General features: G+C 38.3%; 2 protein-coding genes and 1 long non-coding RNA gene across 8 annotated transcripts in view; 2 read left to right on the top strand and 1 right to left on the bottom strand.

Annotated features, from left to right (window-relative positions):
* Positions 1–7,049, bottom strand: part of NUP37 (nucleoporin 37) — a 41,481-nt gene extending 34,432 nt beyond the window's left edge. Inside the window, exons 1-2 of the mRNA XM_082349675.1 lie at positions 6,973–7,049; positions 5,495–5,710 (exon numbers count right to left, since the gene is read on the bottom strand). Coding sequence (XP_082205801.1) covers positions 5,495–5,650 — 156 coding nt within the window. The 5' untranslated portion in view covers positions 5,651–5,710; positions 6,973–7,049. The remainder of the gene's footprint in view (positions 1–5,494; positions 5,711–6,972) is intronic.
* The window catches only part of LOC309608954, a 1,139,914-nt gene that overhangs the window by 47,953 nt on the left and 1,076,034 nt on the right, over positions 1–15,927 (top strand). The gene's annotated exons all lie outside the window — the stretch shown is intronic.
* Positions 7,072–15,927, top strand: part of PARPBP (PARP1 binding protein) — a gene marked incomplete at its 3' end in the record, with an annotated part of 112,005 nt that continues 103,149 nt past the window's right edge. For 2 of the 6 annotated variants that reach the window (XM_082349639.1, XM_082349640.1), the window contains exons 1-2: positions 7,072–7,181; positions 10,638–10,793. In XM_082349639.1, coding sequence (XP_082205765.1) covers positions 10,641–10,793 — 153 coding nt within the window. In that variant the 5' untranslated portion in view covers positions 7,072–7,181; positions 10,638–10,640. Of the gene's footprint in view, positions 7,182–10,105; positions 10,794–15,927 lie in introns of those variants that run through there. The other 4 variants (XM_082349641.1, XM_082349642.1, XM_082349643.1 and 1 more) reach the window with 3 other exon arrangements.

Below are 15,927 nucleotides of genomic sequence, written 5' to 3' on the forward strand. Positions count from 1 at the left end.
AAAACCCAGGGGGCTTCAAAGGAATTGCTAATGTTCCCTTTCTTAAGCTAGGTAGTAGGTATACAGGGATCTATTATTATTATTATTTATACCTTATAATGATAATACATATTTTAAAACATGCTTTATAAGCTTAAAATATTGCAATTTTAAAAATAATCATTGTTTCGTTATTTAAGTCAAAACCCTAAATGGGTCTTGAGAATAAAGCACAATTTTTCATGACAAATTTGCCCAAGAAATCTTCTGTGTTGACTATAGTTATTCTTCATAAAAGTTTCTAAGATTATAAAATAGGATCAGGGAAAAAATCCAGAGTAGGTGAAACTTGATATTTAATTGAATACATATGTCTATACAGATAGAAATTATGTGAAGGACTGTTCTAAGAATTCCATTCATCCTGAATCTAAATCCAAAGTTTTATAATGTGTACTTTAATTGAATCCTAGTGGATGTGTTCGTTTTTCCAGGATAGCCTTTGCAATCCTAGCAGTCATCTCACAAATATATTACATACATCTTTCTCTATGTGATTCAGATACCCCTTGAAAATAACTTTAAATTTCAGGTGAGCTTAACAGAAAAAAGTTTTTCCATAAATGAAAAAAGGAAACAGAAATGCATTTATCAAGGAAAGAAAAACTGCCAAATTTTATTACTTCATAATTTGTCTGTATAATAACTGTATAGCTAACAGCCAGACATCCCAAGGCAGCAATCACTAAGTAATTTAAAAGTATGGTTAGGAGCCTAATCATATCTGACTTCATAGTTTGGGTTACATCTGTTTTTCCACACTTGACAAATCAATCTTCTAAAAATGAAGTTTTTACCATCAAAATACACATTATTTTGCTACTGTAACAACAGTATTGATAATTACGTCCCGTAATTTGTTATCGAAGGTATATATGGAGTTATCGGGTGGTCGTGGGGATAAAGAAATCCCAGGGACTGTACAGCCTGAGTTTTATGTACTACCAGTGAAACCTTTTTTTCCTGGCAGCAATGTCTGCCATTGAGCCAACTAAAAGGCCAGGGTGTGTGTGTGGTATAGGCAGAGATGAATGCTATTTTGGGTTTAGTCTGGGGTGTAGGCAGTACTGTATAGGCAGGAAATTAAGATACCTTGGAAAACTTGCTATAATACAAATCCTCACACAAGGCTCCAGCGTTATTTGAGGTTGGGGCAACGCCAGGCGGGTGAAAGGGCTACTCTAAGGGCTTGAAATTGGCAGGCCCTCCCGCCACACCCATCTAAGGCCAGATACAGAATTTTAGCTGGATGAGACTGTAAAGTTTACCTAGTCTACTTCTTTCATCTAATGCTTAAATCTCTAGTAGGCCATTTGAAAAAAGTTTGCACAACCCTTATCTAAACATTTTCAAGTGAGAGGGAACTAGCTATTTTTGGGCGGAGCTTATTCAATTTGGGGGGTAGTTCTAATTATTCGAAGAGTTCTCTTTAACATTAAACCAAAATCTGTTTCCATGTAAATTCTATTCATTGCTCCAAATTCTGCTCTCTGGAACCATCAATGAGGTAGTCTAATTCAGTGACGGCAAATATCTGGCCATAGATGATCTCCCCTAAGTGAACACACTCAAAGAAGCAGTTTCAGCATCAGTCTTAAAGCATTATAAGCAACAACTCCACTCAAATAGAACTGACAAATAACATAAAAAAGTTACTATTCTGAGTCTAATCTCTCTTTCACATGACAGTTTTAAACTTTTTAACACCACTCTGAAATTTGTCTTCAAATACATTATCTCCTTTGAATCATAATACACTGCTAAGAACTGAAGTAAACACTAAATATTACTGTCAATTTACAGAGGAGGATATGGAGTTGTTCTGTCCAGTATGGCAGCCATAGTAACATGGGGCTATTAAGCACTTGAAATGTGGTTAGTTCAAGCTGAGACATGAACACTTTATAAAGTGCAAAATCCACACCAGATTTCAAAGATGTAGTATAAAAAGAATATAGAAGTATCTCATTCATAATTTTTATATTGTTCCACATAAAATATTTTGGATATGCTGGGTAAAAAATATATTAATAAAATTAATTTCATCTACTTTTTACATTTCAAAATGTGGTTACTACATTTAAATTTATATTTGTGGCTCACATTATATTTCTGTTGGACAGCACTGAATTAACTTCCTCTGGCAGTTTAATCATCGCACTGATTCATGGTGAACATCCAGGTGACTAAAAACTGTAAGTCACAACTCTCCCTTCTAGCTCTAGCAGTCTATCATTTTAAGACTTTATATTTATCTTTATTAAATTTTAGCTTGGTCAACTTTTGGCCCATTAATCCAATCTATTAAACAATATTTGGATTCTGAGCGGAGTCCAGCATACAACAGGTGTTCAATAAAAATTTGTTAAATGAAGTCTGTCATCCAAAGCATTAGGTATCCTTTTCAACTTCATGTTCTATGTAAATTCAATGTGCTTGCCTAAGTCAAGTGTTCTCATCCAAGTCCAAGAAGAGGTTGCCATTTATTACTGATGACCTTTTGAACAGACTTAGAAACTTTCATGCTCCCTCTGCCCTTTAGTTTTATAGCAGTTATCTTATTGCATTGCTTTACATTTAAACATCTCCTTGAGGACAGGGTCCTTGCTTTTTTAAAGTATGTATCACCAGTTCCCAGCACCTGATCTGCACTCAATGAGTATTTGACAAATACATGACACCAATCAATAGTACTATCATTTGGCTCAAATTTCCAACATATTCAAAAGAACACCACGAGATTCTGAAAAATGCTTTGTTGAAATTCACATTTACTACATCAGCAGTGTTTTCCTAACAGTCTTAGAATGAGGATTGCCTTTCTGACAGGAATGTGGAAATCTTTCAATTCAACTTTAGTTTTTTCTCAAGATAAGAAATTCAGTGCTACAGAACCTGAAGGTCCTAACGTGAGAGAATAGGAACAGTGTTTAAACGCTTCTTAATTAGATAAAAAATAACTTCAAAAGAAGCAATCTGAATCCCCAATGGCAAATTACTGAAACTCAATTCTCCTCCAGAACTGTTTGAACTACGGCTTCAACCTATCTGAATAGCAGCATAGAAGGAAAAGAACAGGGGTATAAAAATGAGATTTAGATCTTGTTTCTTCAGTTACTAGTCAGATAAATCCCTGAACTTCTTTGAAGTCGAATGGAAACTCCATGAGGACAGGGACAGTTGTTTAACTGTATCTCCAGTACGTGGCACAGAATATAATTTGTGTTCACTACTTGCGAAATTAATAAAAATCCAATTCTTTCCTTAGGTTATCTGGGGGTAAGACCCATATTGCCAGCTTCACAGGTCTGAGGATCAACAAGGAAAATGCATATGACCACAAACCATAACAGAGCAATACAAACGTTTTTACTCATTTTTTTTTCTCATTTTGTCATTTTCCCTCTGCCACCCATCACCTCTGCCTTTTCTTTTTTCCTTATTTCTTCTTCCTTTTTGACTTTCTCCCTCAACGTTTTTTAGCTGAACATAAACTAGTGCTAAAGCATATTTTTTCAGTACTTTTGAATACAATTCTATGTTTACTGCTATTAATTTTAAAAGTAATGAAGCAAAATATCAATTTTATCTGTAGGGGGCTGCTTTCTTCTTTTGTAGGTTAGTAGCCTGTATTAGAAAAATGGTTTCCCTTCAGTCTTTTTCAAGACTGTGTTACATTATTTCTGTTAATCACGTGACTTTTTATGATCCTAACCTGATAGTCCAGCTGAAATTAGGTCGAGGACCATATGTAGCCTAAAAGCTAGAAATTCCTACCCCAACCCTAAGAGACAACATGGGATAATGTAAGAGCTTTTGTATTCTACGCAGACACCAACAAACTGAAGCTTTTAATTCATACTTTCTCTTTAGGATAAATATACACACAGTCTAATTATGTATAACCTAATACATTTATTGCACTGTAAAATGCTAAACTGCATTTATGATGTCAAAATACTGTAAGATACCGAACTGCCTTCTCAGTAAAAGAGGAAATAATATTTACAATGTTTATAACATCACTTTGGTGATAAAGTTTAAATCTTTGAAAATTGGTCTCTGTCAAATTACCTCATTGATTAACCTCAATTTTGGAAATAGTGTTCCATGAATAACATTCTAATAAACAAAGGATTAACCAGAGATTCCTGAGGGTTGACCTCTCATTGTTCAAAGTCTCTCTTACATGTAGAACTAGCTTTCTTGTGAGAAAAGATGGTGTGCACCACACCATTAAATATGGGGTTGTGCCTGAGTGTCACCGATGACCAAATCAATGATAGCTAAAACATACATATGTATTAAATGTGTCAGATGCCTTCCAGGAACTGTACATGCTAACTCATGACATTCTCACAAAACCCTATTAAGTGCAGTTGACCCTTGAACAACATGAGTTTGAACTGTGCAGATCCACTTACATGCAGATTTTTTTCAGTACATACATACTATAGGATTATATGATCAGCTGTTGGTTGAATCCACGTATGAAGAACCAGGGTACTATAGTTACACCTGGATTTTGACCGCACTCATTGGCACCCTTCACCTCTGCGCTGTTCAAGGGTCCAGTGTATTATTTTCCTCATTTTTATAGAAGCGAGGTTAAGTACCTGTTCAAGGCCATATAGCTATTAAGAGGTAAAGCCAGGAAGGAGTAAAAACCTAGCCATTTTGGCTCCAGAGTCATTGTCTTAATGACTATGTTAAAGTGACTGTTCAATGAGTATGATCTCACACTTTGTTTACTCTAGATGTATAAAAAGTATGACAGCATATTAATAGGAAAGCTGAATATCATCAGAGCTATAAAATCTCCTGGAGGATTGTTTTTTAAGCTCTCAATACTAGCTTGTTTCCTATGTTAAACTGAAATGTATCAATAGAAAAGCTGGATTTAGTAATTAATCAGATCTCATCGAATTGATATTTTTCCCTGTACGTATGTTCAGTTAATCATAAACTTCAATTACCAGAATATTCCATTTCTAATCACGAGGCACAAGAGAAGCCTTATATACATAGGCTTGCCCCTGAACAACAACAGGAGTTAGGGCGATGACCTTCCTCGCAGTCGAAAATCCTATTATAACTTGCACTAGGCCCTCCCTGTGGGCAGCTCCTTGGCATTTGCAGATTCAACTAACTTAAGATCCTATTGTATCCTAATATTTACTATTGAAAAAAGTCCATGTATAAGTGAACCATGCAGTTCAAACCCATGTTGTTCAAGGGTCAACTATATTCTTTTTCACTACTTATTCAATGTTTGTACAAGTATCAGGTATATATTACTGGGAATGTCTTTCTCAGTAGTTCTTCATATCATTTTTTTTTAAACATTCAAACTCAATATACTTTTAAAGTTTAGCCAAAGTTTACCAAAGTTTGTATAAGTTTTCTTATCAGTGAAATATCTTCACTGTCATTCACTGCAGTTTTGTACACTAACCTGAAATGTACATGTGCCAATGACCACGAAATTATTGCCACCATATGCAATTAGGTTTCCTGAATCCCCACTCTCAAAGGGATTGAATTCTACCACATGCACATAATCTTCGCAATCCACAATGTAGGCAGCATTTCTTGTGGCATCTTGCTTCATCCTGGATGGCAGAACTCGTGCAGCTGTAAAAATAGCCTTCTATTGGACAAGGTCACGAAACTGTGGATTACAGCACAGAAGCAGTTAGACAGAAACCATCAAAGGATTACTTTACACAATTAATCAAAATAAGGATGTGACTACAGGCAGATCAAAAAAAAATTACTTATTCATATACTTTGTGAATGATACTTGCAGAATAAGTCACCACAAAATTCTGTTTAGATTGTTTAAAAGATACAGTGAGTACTTAAAGACGGAATCACATTAATAGTAAATATATTCATAAAAAATTAATGATAGTTAAAATTCATGGAGCACTATTTGCAGGTGCCACGTTAAGTATTTTACTGACATTATCACGTCTAATACTTGCACAAGCCTAAGAGGGAGGTGCTAACTCTGATCCCCATTTTACAGATGAAGAAATCGAGACTTTAGATGGTTAACTAGCTTTCCACGCTCATAAGAGGAGCCAGAATTTGAGACCTTCCTAAGTGTTGGACACCAGTACTAGAGAAGAAAAACACAGACTCCTGCCTTGAAGGAGCTCACAATCCAGGGTTATTTATGATTCAGTGTGAAAAGTGCTATAATATAAGCAGATACAAAATATACGATCTGGAGGAAGGAGTGCCGACATGGGATACAAAAATAATATTCATAAGGCCAGGCACAAAACTTCAACTAACGTTTCATGGGCTGGTGGGCATTCTGGAAGTAGCATTCCCAGATGAGACTTACGGATTCTAAAGAGATCAGTTTTTGTTGTTGTTGTTTTGCTTTTTTAATTGGACGGCAGGAGTTGTCCTGAAAACATCTGGGCTCGATAACAAACACATCAAATACCTGATGAGTATTTACTGAGAATCATATGAGATGAGTTCCACCTCGGGAATCTATAAACTAGTAACCTTAAGGGGACTGAAAATTGTTAAGGGTGACCAACAGGTAAGATATCGGTGTGGGAAGTGCAAAAGATTCCAGATCCGGAAACTCGGTCCCTAATTGCTCATTAAAGTAGTGCTCAGTCTAATTACAGTCTCAGGGTCTCACTGTACAAGGCGGGCTGGACTTGCCCCTCTAAAACTGCTAAGACAGAGGAGGGAGGGAACAAGAGAAGTCCCGGCAGAGCCCCGACACCGCTCCCGGTGCCAGGCAAGTCCCGCGAGACCCCGCTACCACCTCCCGGAGCCCGAGGTCGGAGGGAAGAGGGGTGGGGAACGGCCCGGGGAGAGGAGGAACTCCCAGAGATAGAGTAGAGGCGCGGGGCGGCCGGAAGCACAGAGGAGCTGCCCCTTGGGCTCACGCGCTATACGCACCTGAGGGCGTCTGGAAACAGCTAGAGGTGAGCTAATCTTCGCCAGGGGCTGCTGCGCGCCACTTCTGCTTCCGGGTCAGAGGGCGGGAGCTGCGATTGGCTCCCCGACCCTCCCGCGAGATTTAAAATGTAAACCCGCGGTCACTCTCAGCAGTCGGGCTGGAGCTTTCTTCAGGCGAGTCTGCACCTCCCGGTTCTCCCCCGAGCCAGGTGAGTGTCGCCTCCTCTTCGCCCGCCTGTCACACTTTAAGTGGTGATTCAAGCGCGGCTTGTGAGGGCGTTTTTCGGTAACAGCAGAGAGCGATGTGACCGTCTACGGTATTATTTGTGCAGTGTCTTTGCACTGGGGCCTGGTTTGGTCTGGGGGTGTTGAACAGAGTTCGTAGGTTCCAGTGATGGAGCTGAAAGGTCCTGAGGGATCATCTGCTGACTGGAAGAATAAGGCTCACAGAGCCCTACTTAGATTCATTAGTTGGGCAGGAAACCAGGGTTCCAATCCTAAAACGTACGTAGACTACAATTCCGCTGCTTTCGCACTCTCCCTGTTATATCCTCCCAAGGAACTGTTAGGACCTGCATTCTGACCGTGAACAGCAACGACGCCCATTTTTTTTTTTATTGAGCATCTACTAAGTGCCCGGCACTAGGTGGATTATTTACTTGCCTCACTAACGTCTCCTAATTTTATGAGGTAGGAGATAATCTTCACCGTTTTACAGGTGAAGAAATTTAGGCTCATCAGAGCTTTTTGTATAGTTCAGCCTGACATTCAGAATGCTTGCATATTCGTTGTCTCATTGATTTGTGGAAAGTATTATATCTCTACCTAGGCAGTCAGGTGTAAGGCTTATTGTCTGGGCTCACACAGCCAGCTAGCTACTGGAAGAGTTGAGGCTAGACCAAGCTTGGCAAACTAGTGGCACTACCTGTTTTTGTGCAGACAGTTCCTGAGCTAAGAATGGCTTTTACATGTTTGGATGGTTGAAAAAAAAAAAATCAAGAGAAGAATAATATTTTGTGACATGTGAAAATTATTATGATATTCAAATTTCAGTTTCTGTAAAGTTTTGCTGAAGCCCGGCTATACTCATTTGTTTATGTATTGTCTGTGGCTAGTTTCACACTGCAAGGTCAAGTTGAGTAGTTGTAAGAGACCCGATGGCCTGAACGCCTCAAAAGTTTACTATTTGAACCTTTCCAAAAGTATGCTGACCCTTCGATGAGATTCACTTTTACATGTGCCAGGCATAGTTTTAAAAGCTTACCTTGTATTTATGTCATTTACTTTTCACAAAACCCTATGAGATAGGAGTATTATTATTTTCATCTTCAGTACAGTACAAGGAAGCTGAGCCAGGGAGAGGTGACATAACTTGGAGAAGGTCTCACAGCTTGTAAGTGGTGGAGCCAGAATTCAGAACAGTCTAATTCCAGATCAGTCTTCATTATTAGCAATCTGAACTCATAGTATCTTCAAATAATACCAGTAAATAATTTACTACTGAAGATTGATTTTAGGCAAACTAGTCATATCACTGAAGCTTTATTTCTTCACTTTACGTTTTTTTTCTTTTAAGAGATGAAGGGGATATTTTGAAGAGAATTTTATTATTTACTAGGATATATAGTTTTATAGATATTTTAATTTATAGTCTTCTACCTGTATCTTTAAATTGCATCACTGATTATATCTATAAATTATTATTTTGTAAATGGCGCATGCCCATTTTTTTGATCATACAAACCCAAGATACCTGGTAAACATCCTGGATTCTGTTTATGCCACATAAAAGAAGAAGAAAAAGATAACAGAGGAGTAAGTAAATGGGAATGTGTACAGTAAAATACCCCAAATAAGATAATGGCATGTGACTGTGTTGGAGACTGGGGTACTTAAAAGGAAGTAGGGAAAAAAAGGTTTAGAGGCATGTCTGTACGCTCAGAGAAAGGAATTGGCTGCCTCATATAGGCTTGAGTATATAAAACATTGGAACTACATCCAATTATTTTGAAAGGCCTTTGTCTATCAGGAGAAGTTATGTAATATAGTGATTTAAGAGCACAGCTTTTGGACTTCGGCATCTTGGATTTAGGTCTATTTCGCCATTTGCTAGCTGAGTGGCATAGGGTATTGCTTTCTTCAGATGTAAAATGAGGATAATAATAGACCTTCTTCATAGGACTCCTGTGAAGATTGAATAAGGTAATAAATATTAAGCTTTTGAAAATATCTGGCACCAAGAAAGTTTCTAAATATTAGCTATTACTGTATTGGTTATCTATTGCTGTGTAGCAAAGCACTCTGAAATTTAGTGGCTTTAAAACAACAACGATTTAAAATGTTTATGATTTTGTGGATCAGCGATTTGGGCTGGACTTAGTTATGTGGTTCTGCCGGTCTTGCCTAGGATCACTTATGGTGCTGTATTTCATCTGGCAGGTTGATTGGGTCTAGATAATCTAAGATAGCCTCACTCACATATCTTTGAGTTGGTATTGGTTGTCACCTGGAGTGCCTTGGTTCTCCTCCATATGGCCTTTCCCGCAGGCTAACTGGCACTTCTTCATATGTCATTCTGAGAGTAGCAAGAGAGTAAGAGCTAAAACTGCAAGGCCTGTGTCAGGAGGTCCCCAAGATCGCCTCAGGTTGAATAATTTGCTAAGAGGACTTAGGGGACTCAGCATATAGTTGTACTGATGCCAAGCAAAATCAGCAAAGGGAGAAGGTATTGATACATGGGGTGAAGTCCAGGGGAGATCAGGCACAAGCCTCCAAAAGTCTTCTCTTAGTGGAGTCGCACAGGATATACTTAATTCTACCAGCAACAAGTTACGACAACACATGAAATATTATCTGTCAGGGAAGCTCTTTAGAGATTCAGTGCCCAGGGATTCTACTGGGGTCTGAACATGTAGGTATCCTCTATGTTCCCAAATTCCATACTCAAAAGAAAAGCATATGTTCAGCATAAGCTATATTATTTATACAAATAGTTTAGGCACAGTGAACCATTCTTACAGGAAATCGTCCTGAAATCTAAGTTCCCAGATGCCAACCAAGGGCCAACCCTATAAGCAGGCTTTTCAAAGGGTAGTAGTCAGGCCTGCTATATTAACTCTTTTCTGCATGGGCCTTTTGGAACTAGATCTAGGCTCGGAACTCCCATGATGTCATTCTTGCCACATTCTATTGGTCAAATCAAGTCACAAGGCTGACCCAGATTCAAAGGGGTGGAAAATAGACCATCCCTTTTGGGACAATATAGGGATGGGAGGAAATTTTTTGTTTTTGCATTCTACCATAGATGTTACCATCTATCTCAAAATAAGTATTTTTAAAAATACAGCTTTAATTAGCTATGTTTGTGTGTACAATTATGTTTGCAGGATTTGCATTTATCTGTTTTGTATGAATTTTCAGATTGAAGATTGGATTTTGTTATTTTCAAAGATTTGGCTTAAGAAAACTAGAGGAGAGGAAAATACGATTGGGCAGAAATTGTATCATTCTGTTTTCCTAAATTTAATTAAAAGCAATCTTAGTAAATATGAAATGACCTCTTGTTCACTATTTATTTTTCTGTAACTCTTCTTCCTTATACATGTTAAATATCAATTTCCAATTAAAATAAGGCTTTTTAACATTGCCTTCTGTCTTACTTTAAGAGGATGGCTGTGCTTAATCGGAAGTCTGTCTTGGATATGATTAAAGAGTTCAGAAGGAACTGGCACACTTTTTGTAACTCTGAGAGAACTACTGTATGTGGTGCAGACTCCATGCTCTTGGCATTGCAGCTTTCCATGGCAGAGAACAACAAACAGGTTAGTAGACTGTATTTAGGTTAACTTTTTTTTTTAAGTGAATTTTGTTTGCTGCCCATTTGAATAAACTTAATTACATTAATTTCTTTGCAGTATATGCTCTCCTATGATAATATCAATATACTGTATTCACAAATGCCTCTGCATATATTTGTCAAAATATTACAATTAGATTTGAAATGATTTGTTTCAAAATTAAGACTTTTATATGTATAATTTGACATGGGACATGCACATTTGATATTTAATTTAAAATCTTAAGGTAAACATACAACTATTATGATTATTATGGTTAAAAATTATTTTTATTTGATAAGACTTCTTCCCTGAAAAGTTCTAGAAAGCACACATAAATAATGTTATTTATTTATTTTTTAAAAAATTATTAGCACCTTTAATTATTATTTATTTATTTATTTATTTGGCTGTGTTAGGTCTTCGTTTCTGTGTGAGGGCTTCTTCTAGTTGCGGCAAGCGGGGGCCACTCTTCATTGCGGTGCGCGGGACTCTCACTATCGTGGCCTCTCTTGTTGCAGAGCACAGGCTTCAGACGCGCAGGCTCAGTAGTTGTGGCTCACGGGCCTAGTTGCTCCGCGGCATGTGGGATCTTTCCAGACCAGGGCTCGAACCCGTGTCCCCTGCATTAGCAGGCAGATTCTCAACCACTGCGCCACCAGGGAAGCCCAATAATGTTTATTTAATCCAAGTATTTTATGACTAATTTCAGGCTCTGTGGTATAGATTAATTATTCCTAAGCCAGGCTGTGAAGCAGAATCATTTGGGAGTGCTTTTAAAAAATACTGGCTTCTGTACCCCAGTCTTGGACACTGATTTTCCTAATCTGCACTGAGACCCTGGAAATTGTCTTTTTTTTAACCTTTTAATCTTTTTTTAATCTGAAGTGATTCTTACACAGTTGGCTTGGGCCAAACCAGTGTTTGGAATAAGCTCTACCTAAGGGGCTAGAGGCATTCAGATGAGAGAAGGATGAAGGTAGGCTGGAGTGGTAAGGAAAGCCTTCTTGGATTTTACATAATATACTTAAAGGAGGGAAGTCTTTGGATGGGAAGAATTTAAAGAAGCGATGAAGGAAGGGAAAAGTCAGTTCAGAGGAAGCATACAGGGGGATTAAAATCATGATGGTTTGAAAATGGTAAGGAGACTGTCTTGACTAGAGAAGAAGATTTTTGAAAGGTGGAATGGTTTCAATAGGTCTGTTGGGCTAGATAGTGAAATGGCATTCTGATGATTTTTTTTTTTTTTTTTGACTGTGCCACGCAGCATGTGGGATCTTAGTTCCCCAACTAGGGATCGAAGCCGTGCCCCCTGCATTGGAAGCGTGGAGTCTTAACTACTGGACTGCCAGGGAAGTCCCTGCTGAATTATTTTAATCCTATATGTCACTAGTTCCCAGACTTTTAGATTTCATATACCAATAAAATTTCCCCCCAAATTGGATATTGCCAGATTTGAACATTTCTCATGTTAGCACATAAAGCCATTGAGAAAAAATAGTGACTAGAACCATCATTTTGAAAAAGGAAGAATAATTTAACACCTGAAAATTAGGAATTCTATAATCTTAAAACAAGAGATAGTTTTTCCTAAGTGTGGATAGTTTGCTTGTTTTGCATATTTAAAACAATGTATATTAAGATAAATTTTGAACATAGAAAAATTTTGACAAAATTCTATCTTAGGTAGTCAGTTATTCTTTCCACACATTTATTAAGTTCTTAGAATAACTTTATTCTAAGAATATATATATATTCTAGGAATATAGCACTGAAAGAAATACCTGCTCTTATGGGATTTATCTTCTAGTGAGGAGAGACAGATAATTCTCTAATAAATAAGATATTTAGCATTTTAGGTCATAATAAGTGCTGCAGAGGAAAATAAAATAGAGATGCTACTAAGGAGTGTTTAGAATTTGGGGTGGGAGAGTTCTTGCGATTTGGAATAGGGTAGTCAAGGAAGACCTCATCAAGATGATGCCATCTGAACAAAGATTTGAAAGAGGGGAAGAAGGAAGAGTTGTGGAAATTTTTGTGGGAAGGGACTGCCAAGCAAAGGGAACAGCAAATGCTAGGGCCCTGAGGTAGAAAATGCCTGGCATGTTCAAGGCATAGCAAGGAGGCCAGTACAACTGTTTAGCTGTCTATATACATGTTAATTTCTTCCCTTTCTTCCTCCTTGCCCCAGATTTCTTTTTTTTTTTTAATAAATTTATTTATTTTATTTATTTTATTTTTGGCTGCCTTTGATCTTCATTGCTGTGCACAGGCTTTCTCTAGCTGTGGCAAGCAGGGGCTACTCTTTGTTGCGGTGCAGGGGCTTCTCATTGCAGTGGCTTCTCTTGTCGTGGAGCACGGGCTCTAGGCGCACGGTCTTCAGTAGTTGTGGCACGTGAGCTCAGTAGTTGCGGCTCACGGGCTCTAGAGCGCATGCTCAGTAGTTGTGGCGCATGGGCTTAGTTGCTCTGCGGCATGTGGGATCTTCCCGGACCAGGGCTCGAACCCGTGTCCCCTGTGTTGGCAGACGGATTCTTAACCAATGCACCACCAGGGAAGCCCCAGATTTCTTTTTTTCAGCTTCTACTATGTGCCAGGCATTGTGATAAGTGTTGGGTTAGAATGGTGACCAAAACTTGACATGTCTCTTGCCTTTGTGAAGCTTATTGCCTAATAGGTGAGACAGACGTTAAGTAGAGAGTAATACAAATAAGTGTAAAATTAAAGCTATCAGAAGAGGTTTGGGGATTCCCTGGTGGCTCAGTCGTTAAGAATCCGCCTGCCAATGCAGGGGACATGGGATCGAGCCCTGGTCTGGGAAGATCCCACATGCCACGGAGCAACTAAGCCTGTGCGCCATAACTACTGAGCCTGCGCTCTAGAGCCTGTGAGCCACAACGACTGAGCCCATGTGCCACAGCTACTGAAGCCCACACGCCTAGACCCCATGCTCCACAACAAGAGAAGCCACTGCAATGAAAAGCCTGCGCACTGCCATGAAGAGTAGCCCCTGCTCGCCTCAACTAGAGAAAGCCTGCGCGCAGTAACGAAGACCCAATGCAGCCAAAAAAAAATGAATAAATAAAATAAATTAATTAAAAAAAAAAAGAAGTTTATGATGCTATTTGACCGGGGAGCTGACCTGGTCAGAGAGATAAAGCTGAGCCCTAAAGGAGGGAAAGGGGTTAATTAGGCAAGGGAGTGGGGGCCAAGATGAGGATGGAGAAACTGCATATGCAGAGGCCCCATGGCTGAAGACTGCACATTGGCTCCAGACTGCAGATAGAATTTGAGAAAATGCAAAAGGGCCCGTGTAGCTGAAGGGGGAAGAGGGGGACAGTCGTGGTTACATGTACAATTTGTCTGTTCCTTGTTTTTAATCACAATATTGCTAAAGATAAATTTTACATAGGTATGTTAAAAAAAAATGGAAATAGCACTTTTTTGACTTTTTATTTTGAAAAAAATGTTAAACTTCTAGAAAAGTGACAAGAATAGTACACTGAACTCCTGTATGCCCTTCACTTAGATTCATTAATTATTAACATTTTGCCACATTTGCATCATTATTCTTTTAATATTTCATATGTGTATATAAATATAAATATCACATATATGTATTACATGTAAACATATATATATACATGCATATTATTATTATTCTATATGAACCATATGATAGTAAGTAGCAGACATCCTGAATCTTTACCCCTAAACACTCTTGGTGTTGTACATTCTGTGGGTTTTGACATGTATAATGATATATGTCCACCATTATAGTATGTATGGGATAGTTTCACTGCCCTAAAAACCCTCTGTGCTCTACTATTCATCTTTCCCTCTCCCCAGTCCCTGGAAACCACTGATCTTTTTACTGTCACCATAGTTCTGCCTTTTTCAGAGTGTCACATAGTTGGAACATAGTATGTAGCCTTTTCAGATTGACTTCTTTCATTTAGTAATATGCATTTAAGGTTCTTCTGTGTCTTTTCATGGTGTGATAGCTCATTTCTTTTTAGCAGTGCATGATATTCCGTTATATGGATGTATCAGTTTATTTATCCATTCACCTTGTTTTACTTTTCTTTCAACCAATAGTCAAAGATTCAACATTTAATAGTTTTTTAGCTTAATTGTGAGATAATTATTAGATTTTCTGCTAATGTACTCTTTATTTCTAAGAGCCCTTTTTTGTTCTCTTTTTATAATGTCATACTGTTCTTGCTTCCTGGGTCTAATATTTTCTCCTTTGAGACTATTAATAATATTTTGTTGAGGTTTTCATCTTCTTGCATAATGTGTTTCCTCCAAGTTCCTTGTTTTTGTTAGTTTTATTTGGGAAGGACTTCCTTTCTTCTGATTAGAGACTTCCTTCATGGTGATCCTTGGCCATCCACCTATATTTAAGTGGAGCACTAAAATGTTTATTGGAAGCTCTTTGTGCAGGGTTAGGGCTTGTCAACCTGATCTTACTGGGCCATTTGGTTGGGGAAGCTTTGATGTTGATATCTTTAGGATATCCCTTTTGGAACAGTTTCCTCGGATAACAGTCTTCTTTCCTCCTGCATGAAGGGTGTAAAGTTGAGCTGCCTATTTGATGGGTGCCTGAAAAGTGTGTCAAAATTTAGAATATAAAATGTCATGTGATTCCTATGATTTTCATTTGGGTTCTCTTCCTCAACTGGATTCTTCAGTCCAGAGACTATTTTACCCGGTCCAGGGAATAAACCCCCAATTTTCTGCCAAGGTAGATGACTGGTTTCCCCTATCTCAGCAGAAACTAAGTATTAGGCAAAAATCTAAGTGAAGATTACCCAGAGAGGTAAGCACAATGCTGAGACTGCTTCAGAAATCTCTTCACCAGCAAGTATCTCTACCATCACCTTCTGCTGGGCAGATTTTGTTCTAGCGGACACAGTAAGAGTGTTGACCTTTAGGGGCTTTTGGCTTTATATGGCAGGTGGGCAAGGAATGTTTCTGATCCAGCTTCCTGCCTTCTTATGGTCAGCTTTGTCTCCTAAACCTTGTGCTCAGAGTTCATAAAAATCAGGTTCTTAAATGCCAGGGAGTGGTAGACACCAGGGAAACACAGACCCTGCCATTTGCTTACCCTTCTGCA

Source organism: Balaenoptera borealis (assembly GCF_965194805.1).
Source record: "Balaenoptera borealis genome assembly, chromosome: 13".
In the NCBI taxonomy this organism is placed as follows: domain Eukaryota; kingdom Metazoa; phylum Chordata; class Mammalia; order Artiodactyla; family Balaenopteridae; genus Balaenoptera; species Balaenoptera borealis.